General features: G+C 39.5%; 1 protein-coding gene across 1 annotated transcript; it reads left to right on the top strand.

Moving 5' to 3' along the window:
• Window positions 1–708: 708 nt before the first annotated feature.
• Window positions 709–9,937, top strand: LOC137347504 (probable G-protein coupled receptor 139). The gene is made up of 2 exons (XM_068011949.1): window positions 709–778; window positions 9,030–9,937. The coding sequence occupies exons 1-2, from the start codon at window positions 709–711 to the stop codon at window positions 9,935–9,937; spliced, it is 978 nt and encodes a 325-aa protein (XP_067868050.1).
• The last annotated feature ends 1,958 nt before the right edge of the window (window positions 9,938–11,895 follow it).

Below are 11,895 nucleotides of genomic sequence, written 5' to 3' on the forward strand. Positions count from 1 at the left end.
CCAGTGATCGCCAGAGCTGGCGGACAGCCATAAAGGTGGGGCTAAAGAGTGGCGAGTCAAAGAGTTGGCAGGAAAAAAGACAGAAGTGCAAGGAGAGAGCCAACTGTGTAACAGCCCCGACAACCAATTTTATCTGCAGCACCTGTGGAAGAGTCTTGTCACTCTAGAATTGGCCATTATAGCCACTCCAGGTGCTGCTTCACAAACCACTGACCACCTCCAGGTGCTTACCCATTGTCTCTCGAGACAAGGAGGCCAAAGAAGAATATTACACAGACTGGAGCTGAATAGTGATCAGGAGCAAGAACTTGATTGTAATTTCCTGCAGGACCAGAATATCTATGGTCAATTATACCTTATGCTGAGGGTTCAGCATTAAAGGATTTAAGCCCAGGGATTCTTCATATACAAGGTTCACTTTCATCATTGCAACTGCTTATTAAACCTTTCATTATCATAACTGTAAGTAGGATCATATTGTAGTCTGAATATTTCACTTTAGAATTGTATCAGATCACTTGAAAAACAGCCCATTACATCAAAACAAAAACATTAGTCTGGCAGCAGCTGCACTAATCTTTTTATTTCAATTAGTGTAATTATTGGAAAACATGAAACCATCTAATTATCTCCCTGGAGCCTGACATCAGGTATAAATGTGACAATGTTTGAGTGCAGTTCAGAGCATGCTCACAGCTTCTGATAGAAATGCACGGATCAGCAAAAGGTCTGGTGTTTGCCATTTACTATCCCGTCCTTGCAGTTATTGGGGTTCCAGGTAAAGTATTGCGCTTCGTTGTTAGTTACGGAAATCATTGATTAGCTTTGTCACCGCTCTTATTTGCTAGTCACTCTTCTCCACGTTATGGATGTCCTTTCTCCCCTTTAATGGGATAATTTTTCCACTTTAATGGGAAAATTTCTTCCCTCCATTAGGTATAATTTCTTCTATTTTACAGCATTATTTTGTCCATTTTAATGGTCTTACTTCTCCATTTAAATATAATTTATTGAACATTTACTGATATTAATGACAATAAATTATGTTATAATGTCTTCCTTTTAGGCGTACTGGTGTAATTTCTTTAGATTACCTGTGTAAATTCTCCCGCTTGCCAGTAACACATTCCACTTTGGTGGCACAATTTTTCCTCTTCAGCAGTATCATTTTCCCATTAATTGGTGTAATTTCTCCTGTTTAAAAGTATAATATAGTGCCTCTAACTGTATAAGTTCTCCCCTTTGCGTGTGCCATTTCACAGTGTAAATGTAGTTCTATTGTGTTACTGACACTGTTACTGTGGCTGAATTATCACACTGTTATCATGGTTTAAATGTAGATCTATTGTGTTATTTGCACTCTTACTTTGAATGAATTATCACACTGTTATCATGCTGTAAATAAGAACATAAGAAATAGGAGCAGGAGTAGGCCATTCAGCCCCTCAAGCCTGCCCCACCATTTAATAAGATCATGGCTGATCTGTCTCAGGCCTCAACTACTCTTTTGGGCCTGCTCCACATAACCCTCGACTCCGAGATTTCAAATATCTATCGACCTCTTCCTTAAATATATTTATTGACCCAGGCTCCACAACTCTGAGGTAGAGAATTCCAGAGATTCACCACCCTCTGAGAGAAGAAATTCCTTTGCATCTTAGTTTTAAATGTGTGGCCCCTTATTCTGTAACTATGTCCCCTAGTTTGAGATTCCCCTACCAGTGGAAACATTGTCAACATCTATCCTGTCAAGCCCCCTTAAAATCTTATATGTTTCAATAAGATCACCTCTCATTCTTCTAAATTCCAGTGAGTAAAGGCCTAACTTGTTTAACCGTTCTTGATACGACAACCCCTTCATCCCAGGGATCAGCTTCGTGAACCTTTCCTGAACTGCCTCCAATGTTAGTATATCCTTCATTAAGTACGGGGACCAAAACTGTATGCAGTACTCCAGGTGTGGCCTCACCAACACCCCGTACAGTTGTAACAAGACTTCCCTATTTTTAAACTCCAACCCCCTAGCAATAAAGGCCAAAGTTCCATTTGCCTTCCTAATTACTTGCTGCACCTGCATGCCTTTTTGTATTTCATGTACAAGAACACCCAGATCCCTCTGTACTGCAGTATTTTGTAGTCTTTCGCCATCTAAATAATAATCTGCCTTTTTATTCTTCCTACCAAAGTGGATGACCTCACACTTTCCCATATTGAACTCCATCTGCCAAGTTTTTGCCCACTCGCTTAACCTATGTATATCCTTTTGCAGATTCTTTGTGTCCTCATCACAACATGCCTTCCCACCTATTTTTGTATCATCAGCAAATTTGGATACACTACACTCTGTCCCTTCCTCCAAGTCATTGATATAGATAGTAAATAGTTTGAGGCCCTTGGACCAATCCTTGTGGCACTCCACTAGTTACGGTTTTCCAACCTCAAAAAGACCCATTAATCCCAACTCTCTGCCTTCTGTGTGTTAGCCAATCATCAATCCATGCCAACACATTACCCCCAATACTTTGAACTCTTATTTTGTGCATTAACCTTTTATTTGGCACCTTATCGAAAGCCTTCTGAAAATCCAAATACACTACATCGATTGGTTCCCCTTTATCCACTCTGCTTGTTATATCCTCAAAGAACTCTAACAAATTTCTTAAACATGATTTCCTCTTCATAAAACCATGTTGACTCTGTTTGATTGCATTATGCTTTTCTAAATGTCCTGCTATTTCTTCCTTATTAACGGACTCTGGCATTTTCCCAATGACAGATGTTAAGCTAACTGGTCTATAGTTTCCTGCTTTCTGTCTCCCTCCTTTCTTGAATAGGGGCATCACATTAGCGGTTTTCCAATCTGCTGGTACCCTACCAGAATCCAGTGAGTTTTGGTATATTATGACCAATGCCTCCACTATCTCTGCAGCCACTTCTTTTAAAACCCTTGGATGCAGGCCATCAGGTCCTGGCAACTTGTCTGTCTTCAGTCCCATCAGTTTGTCAAGTACCTTTTCCCTTGTGATAGAGATTGTAACAAGCTCCTCCCTCCCATTTACACCTTGCTCATCTATCATTGTTGGGATGTTTATAGTGTCCTCCATCATGAAGACCAATTCAAAATATTCATTTAAGTTATCTGCCATTTCCTTGTTCCCTGTTATTAATTCCCCAGTCTCATCCTCTAAGGGTCCCACACTTACTTTAGCTACTCTCCTCCTTTTTGTATACCCGTAGGAGCTCTTACTGTTTGTTTTTATATTTCTTGCCAATTTACTCTCAATCAATTTTCTCCCTGTATTAGTTTTTTAGTCATCTGCTGCTGATTCATAAAAATTCCCAATCCTCTGGCCTACCACTAGCTTTCGCTACTTTGCACGCCTTTGTTTTTGATTTGATATTCTCCCTAACTTCCTTTGTTAGCCACGGGTGGTTCACCATTTTCATCGAGTCCTTCCTTCTGACCGGAATAAATGTTTGCTGAGTTGTTGAAGAAAATCCAGATTGTGCCCAATTGTTGAACAAATTCTCCAGACTCAGACGTTGAGAATCAAACACTTTATTGCATGATATCATGGGGTAGCACACCTTACCTAAATGCGGTCCAGTGCAACTCCCCAAAGAGCTACAGATCGCCGTGGATTTATATAGTATAAAAGAGGCAGAGCTAACAGTTTCACAATTAGATAAACACCCACAAGACTGCCTACGTAACGGTGCACCATGCAGGGTCAGAGGTCAGCAAAACATCAGTTTCAACAATAACAAGCTAGTTCCTTAATTCAATGCCCACTCCAGACACCATATCTGGCCGTAACATCTGATTGTGGTTAGCTGCTCTGTCTACAATTTATGACCGTTGGTTGTGGTTAGATTAGCTACAAGCTGTGTCCTGCTTTTCTGCTTCTACAAAGTTAAGTAATAATTAGCAAAGCTCAGAAAATTCTCCAACAATCCCTCCTTTTATCATACCATGATAACACAATATCATCGTAAGTGGAGGGGAGAGGTATTTAAAGTAGTCATTGAAGCATAATATATTTCCTGCCATCGTGCTGTAGCAGCCGCAAGGCCAAGCTAACAATACATAATTGATTAATCTCAGCTTAAATGTCCCCATAATATTCTCTTCTTAAAATTCTAAAATTCCGTTCTCACAGTCCCCTCTTGACTCTTCTACAACCCTTTTAAGAATCCTTCCCTTGATCCCACCTAGGTGCCTCTAATGGTCTCTATTTGTCTCGAAACAGCCTTCAACACTCGGAGGGGTCGCACTCAAAACGTCGCCTGCTTATATCACAAGGGGGCAGCGGGAACTCTGTAAAGGCATTAGTTTTGCAGGGGCTTCAAATACTTGTTTACAACATAAAAGGTGGTACACTTGTACATTTACCATCTCATTTAAGCATCACTGTTACTTAGTCGATTGTACAAACATAATACAATTTCATAAAGTACATTGATCATTCATTAGCTCACTTTAAATATATATGAAAAGGTTATACAATTTCCCTTTTATGGCATAACTAATTGTCCCTCCTTTTACAGAGCAAGTTCGAACACTAATTGCTTTTCGGGTAGCTGTCCAACCTGTGTTCATACATCCTCTTACATTGCCTAATTAATTTCTTAAGTTGCCAAATTACGTATGTCACATCTAACACCATGATACCCAAAACCACTATCAGGACATGGGAGATAATTCTAAACCAGGGGTGTATCTGCACGTCTGACCCCCAGTTCCATAAGTCCTCCTGCCAGGTAGAATCATTTATCTTGTCAATCTCATCTTGTAGCATCTTCGACTGTTGTTCCAGCTTGCAATGGCTTCTAGCTGCTGTCTCTCTTTACCCAAGCGTGTGAGCAATGGCTGAATAGTATATTCATAGTCCCGGAGGTAATTTGTCAAATCCTCCTTAATACTTTCTGTCACAGTTATCGTTTCTGTCTTTTGCTCATGTATCTGTACCAACTCCATCTTCCCTACTCGGGTTGGTATTTGTGGGTTGAATCAAAATGTACTCATTCGCTGTGGTGGTTCAGCAATATCTCCCCTTTCCCATATAGCCCACATGGGTTAGTCCTGACAATGCTTTCCTAGCTTCCCTCGTGCAATTTACAGTGACATTAAATCCACATTTTGATTCTGCCGTTTTATATTTAGAATGAGGACATATGATCACCTGGTTTTCCAGACTACACTCAGACAATGGACAATGTTGTTCCAATTACCTCTTTTCCCAATTTCCATAACATAGGGTAAAATATCATTGTATTTTATATAATCTATTTATCATTTTCTCATTACCAAATTCTTGTCTCAACAATTGTTACAGTAATACCTTGTACAACTCTCAGGTCTTCTCAGGGCACCAGTCAGGTAGCTGGATATCTGAGAAAATCAATATTACCGGTACCAACTCAAGCTTTACATTATCATATACAATTTTATTCGTTTTTATTATTGCAAGTCTATTTTCTAGCCCTGTAGTCAAGACCGGGCAAGGGAGACCAGTCACTTGTGGCTGTTGGGTCGTAACCTTACTCGTCGGTAATTCGAATGTGGGGTTAACCGTGAGGGTTGTTGCTTCTTGTCTGTTTAATCTCACAACCTGAAATAGGAACTGTCCTTTTTTTATTTTAGAGCTTTAATATCTTGCGCTAGGGGGAGTTCGAGGATTGGCTGCACTCACTTTTGCTCTGTCTCATGCTTTCCCTGTGTTATTACTATTCCCAAATATGAAACCTTTTCCTTCATTATCTGTGCCATTTTCAGCCTAACTTTCACTCTAACCTTCTTGAAGGAAGGTGGAATATCGATGGATTATTATAAAATCCCTGGGAGAGACACGTCCACATGTACTGTTGTCCCTTGAACGTAAACACAAATTTATATTGACTCTTGTGCCAACTGTATGGACCAGAATCCATTGCTAATGTCCAACACAGTAAACCACTGATTTGTTATTTTCTAAAACTTTGATTGTCCTCTTAAATATCAGATAAGTTTCCCTTTTAGTGCTTTAAAATAACCGCTCATATCAATTAAATTTTGTTTATTGATTCCAATTTCTTATGCCCAGACTTGGTTGTACTTTTTGTACGTTAAGGACAGAAATGCTTGCAACTATCTTTCCTTCTCAAGCATTTTGTCTCATTGATAAAGATGCTATGATATTTGATGTCTGCAATTAAGTTTTAAATTCTCAAAGCTGCTGGATCTCTTGTTGTGGCATCAGTTCTCATGTGGCCTTGGAACCTGCCGTCACCTGCTTAAAAAGAATCCATTGTGGCTCTGCCCCTGAGCCCAATGGGTTAATTTGTCCAATTCTATCTGTCTATTAGAAATGTAAAATTTAACAATGTCCAATATGTATAAATTTGACTCTCAGCAATGCAAAAGGCTGCAGCGGGTTAAGTTCTTTGTTTGTCTCCAAGGGGGCGGAGCAAAACATTTTCAGCTACGTCACTTTACGAAACTTTTTTTTTGATCGAAAAGTACTATCCATTTTAAATTTTTTCAATCCTTTTGGTATCCTTAGGGTTTAAAAACAACAAAATCATGTGTAACATTTTCAACTTCAAAGGAAAGCATCTCCATCAGGAAAGACAGCATTTTAGATTAAACTCCAATTGTTGCCAAATTTTTTAGTATCTTTTGTAAGCGGTTCCTAATCCAAGGATTTTTACAACAAAGATGATTCCAATTCCAATTTCCTGCAATAATATTTAAATCAAAATTGCCGATGTTATATGAACGAGTCTTGTGTCCGGAACTTAAGACTCCTCCAAAACTCGACATAATAAACTTGAAAGTTCATTGTGGTTGCAAATGACATTTCCAGTTCTTCAACTTAAACAGGTCAATTAACCTTAACAGTATTAATTCAATTCAGACTTATTAACTTATAATACTTATTAACTCCACACAGAACAGAATAGCACGTGCTTATTTTAAAAGATAGGTAAATTACATCATTTTCTTGCTCTTTCTTCAGGCGCCTTTTCAAATGACTGTAATAAAACCAAAAATTAAAGAAAAAGTTATTTAACATTCTTACAACAAAAGACTTAACACTAGGTCCTTACACAAACTTTAATCTTTTTAAACAGACAGAATCTTTCCTATATCTCCTTTTCTATCCTTTCTTTCCCTTAAAACAATATAACAGTCAGTAAAACATGTCTTCAAATTTAGACTGTAAAATAAAACAATAGCAGAGTTTCCAATTAAAACAATGTTCCAAACCCCAAATTAGATTTCTGCCAGACATCTTCAGACCTTCAAGGCTGAAGCTTATCCCTCAGAAAATTGTTCATTGCCTTTTCACAGTTGCAAAACCAACTAAAAATAAAAGGCAGTCTTGTGGGTGTTTATTTAATTGTGAAACTGTTAGCTCTGCCTCTTTTATACTATATAAATCCACGGCGATCTGTAGCTCTTTGGGGAGTAGCACTGGACCGCATTTAGGTAAGGTGTGCTACCCCATGATATCATGCAATAAAGTGTTTGATTCTCAACGTCTGAGTCCGGAGAATTTGTTCAACAATTGGGCACAATCTGAATTTTCTTCAACATGAGTGTTATGAAATATCTGCTTAAAAGTCTGCCACTGCTCATCCACTGACTTCCCCTGTAGTCTATTTTCCCAGCCCACTTTAGACAACTCTTTCTTCATACCTCTGTAATTGCCCTTGTTTAAGCTGAAGACACTGGTTTGAGACCCAAGTTGCTCACCCTCAAACTGAATTTGAAATTTTACCATGTTATGATCGCTTCCCCCTAGAGGATCCTTAACTACGATATCTCTTATTAATCCCACCTCATTACACATTACTAGATCTAAAATAGCCTGTTCCTGGGTCGGTTCTGCAATGTATTGCTCTAAGAAACAATCCCTGATGCACTCTACAAATTTGTCTTCCATGCTACCCTTGCCAATTTGATTTGTCCAGTCTATATGCAGATTAAAATCACCCATGATAATTGCAGTGCCCTTCTTACACGCCTCCATTATTTCCTGGTTAATACTTTGTCCTACAGAGAGGCAACTCTTCGGGGGCTTATAGATCACTCCCACCCATGATTTCTTTCCCTTGCTATTCCTTATTTCCATCCAAACTGATTCTACATCACTATCTATTACACCTATATCATTACTCACAACTGCACTGATCACTTCCTTTATTAACAAAGCTACCCCACTTCCTCTTCTTTTCTGCCTATTCTTCTAGAACTTCAAATATACTAATTTCCAGCCCTGGTCACCCTGCAATCAAGTCTCTGTGATAGCTATCAAATCATATTTATTATTTCTATTTGTGCCATCAGCTCATCTATCTTGTTACAAATGCTACGTGCATTCAGATAAAGAGCCTTTAGCTTTGACTTTTTACCATTTTTACCTACTCTATTTCTAACTTCTGCTGTACCCTTATGTTTGTATTCTCTGTCCCTTCCTGTCACTCTCTGATTAATATATGCTCCTTCACTATCCTGCACCTCTGCTCTCTCCTTACTTTTTGACATTTTAAACTTCCCTTTACTTGAACCTTTCACCGCCCCCCACTATTTAGTTCAAAGCCTTATCTACAAGCCTGGTTAAATGTAGATCTATTGTGTTATTGACACTGTTACTGTGGGTGAATTATCACATTATTATCACAGTGTAAATGTAGATCCGTTATTGACAATGTTACTGTGACATTTTTCTATTCTTTCATGGGATGTGGGCATCACTGGTAAGGCCTGCATTTGTTGCCCATCCCTAATTGCCCTTGATAACTTAATGACTTGCTAGGCCATTTCAGAGGGCAGTTACGAGTCAACCACATTGTGGGTCTGGAGTCACATGTAGGCCAGACCAGATAAGGATGCAGATTTCCTTTCCTAAAGGACATTAGTGAACCAGATGGGGTTTTACAATTGATGATAGTTTTGTGGCACCATTACTGAGACTAGCTTTTTTTCCCTCGCTCACACACATTCAATTCTCCCTCTTTCTCCTGACTCTCTGTCTCTGTTACAGCTAACTTGGCAGTGATTGTGATCCTGTCCCGAGGAAGATGTGGTCTCTCCAGATGTATCACTTACTACCTGGTGTCCATGGCAGTGACGGATCTCCTGGTCATTATCACTGTTGTGATATTAAACCGGATTGCTGGTATTTATTTTCCTGACAGTTTCCTGTCTATCACACCAGTATGTAGTCTCCGTTCTGCCCTAAACTATGCAATCATAGACAGTTCTGTCTGGTTAACAGTCGCTTTCACCTTTGATCGATTTATGGCCATTTGTTGCCAGAAGCTGAAAACAAAATATTGCACCAAGGAAACAGCGACATGGATTATAGGAATTGTGTCTATACTGAGCTGCTTAAAATATATCTTCATGTATTTTGTATATGAACCTTTGTATATAATTAACAATGTACCCTGGTTCTGCAGCATAAAATCAATATTTTATACATCACCAGCATGGACAGCATATGACTGGATTCATCGCACTTTAAATCCTTGTCTCCCATTCGTTCTGATTTTACTGCTCAATGCTCTGACTGTCAGACACATTCTAGTGGCCAGCAGAGTACGCAGGAGACTCCGGGCCCACAGCAATGAAGAGACTCAGAATGACCCAGAGATGGAGAAGCGGAGAAAGTCTATCGTTTTACTCTTCGCCATCTCGGGCAGTTTCATCCTGTTATATTTGGTAATTCTCATAAATTTCCTTTATGTCCGAATTGCGAAATTTAGTTACTTTTCCGGTTCCAATTTCACTGAATCAAACTTTATTCTGGACCAAAGCGGATACATGTTTCAGCTTTTGAGTTCCTGCATCAATCCATTCATTTATGCAGGGACCCAGAGAAAATTCAGAGAGGAGTTAAAGAATGGAGTGAAATATCCACTCAGTCTAATTGTTAAATTGTTTAAATGATGAAAATAGTAAAATCCAACATGAATTGCGCATTATATTCCATCCATTGCTGTCTTTGTGTACAACACACAAGCCTCCCCTCCCAGAAAAATAGTCACTCGCTTTGATATCCTTATCCATTGTGTGAATTTAAGAATGTATAAACAACACCACATCACCGTTCAATTCAATGTTTTAACATGCGCATATTTAGTTTCCAGTTCTCTTCATGCTGACTCTAGCTTAGTACATTCCCAACAGCTCCAATGGCCCAGAAGTATTCATGTGGGAGACAGAGAGACTGTCTTCTGATCAGTTATTTGATATCAAGTTTAACTGTTCCTGAAGGGGCATCAATATCCCTGCTGGGAATGATTTGGGTCTTAAGGGTAGGATAGGTACTGAAATGGAAACGTATAATGCCCCATACATTGTTCTCCAATCCATAGACACTGCCTCACAGAAGAAACTATTGAAAACCATAGGAAATGCTGGACGGAAAAGACAAAACACCATCTAGATCGCCTTCTACTCTTTTTATTGGCCAATTATAACAACACCCCTGTGCAATGAAACAAAATAAAATTATTCAAACAAAAGTTCCCCCTTTTTAAAAAGGGATACAAAGAATAAACACCCAAATCATAAAAGAAACTTATTAAATGAGGATATTATCATCACTATCGCTTATGCACTGCAGACACTTTGTCTTTTACCAACCTGGTAGTCCCATGGTACAATGCTAATAGTGTTTTTGATTAATCACAGCAATCATTATAAACTTGTCTACAACAGACTGAGACATGACGCAAGCAAAACGTTAGTGATGGAGAGTTTATTTCCTCCAGGACATGCTCTCGCTTCAGGTCTGAAATATTCTGTTCAATAATTACAGCTACTGATCCTCCTTTCTTACCATCCTTATCTTTACTAAACATTTTGTTTCGAGGACTATATGGAACCCTGTACTCCCCTTTTTTGAGCCAGGTCTTTGTTATCATCACATCATATTCCCCTGAAATTTTCCAACCTAATTTAGCATGCTCCATGTATTTACATACATGCACAGTTAGTTTAATTTAAACTTTATTGCATTCCCTTTTACTCTGACCCCAACTAATGTTTACGGTTTCTTACTCTAGAGCTATTTGCTTCTCCTAATCCTTTGTGCACCGTGTTTATTGTTTCTAACACTACATTTGTTCCCAACCTCCCTGTCGATCTATTTTAAACCCTCGTGACAGCTATCGCAAACCAAACCTCGAGGGTATTGATCCCGGTTCTATTGAGATGCAACACGTCTGGCCTGTAGAGGCCCCAACTCCCTAGAAGCAGTCCCTCCTTCACCCCATCCAGCCACACATTCATCTGCTGTATCCTCCTGTTTCTATACTCACCAGCACATTACACCTGGAGTAATCAGGAGATTCCTTCCCTTGAGGTCCAGTTTGCTCGTCTCTTTCTTAGCTTCCTGACACCAGATTGAAGGATGCTATCCCTCTTTCGACCTATGTCGTTGGTACCAATATGGAGCAGGACTTCTGCCTGTTCACCCTTCCATCTCAGAGTTATCCACAATTATCCTAAACTTACAGAGTGCACTATTTCTACTTCAGTCTCTAACTCCCAGTGGTTCATCCTGGCTCTCCTCTTCCACATCAGCTGCTGCTGACGGTTCTACAGTGACCGCTGCTGAGTCCAAGTGTTCATTCTGCTCCTGTCATCTGACAATGTTCCGGAGTGTTCCCGTCTTCACTCTTTTCTCCATATTGAGTGAGGACGTACAACTGGTGGCATCTCTCCCATGAGTCTAAAGGTTTTCGTTTCAATACCTAATATGAGACCAAGCCTATTGTGTTTCCTGACAGCACTGTGTGGTACTGAGGAAGTGCTGCATTTATAGAAGGGGCCTTTCCTGAATGACACCTCATCACCTGCTAGTTCTGTTGGTTCAGACAACACGGATGATCCCAGGTGAC

The sequence above is a fragment of the Heterodontus francisci genome, chromosome 32, assembly GCF_036365525.1.
Source record: "Heterodontus francisci isolate sHetFra1 chromosome 32, sHetFra1.hap1, whole genome shotgun sequence".
NCBI classification, from domain to species: Eukaryota; Metazoa; Chordata; class Chondrichthyes; order Heterodontiformes; family Heterodontidae; genus Heterodontus; species Heterodontus francisci.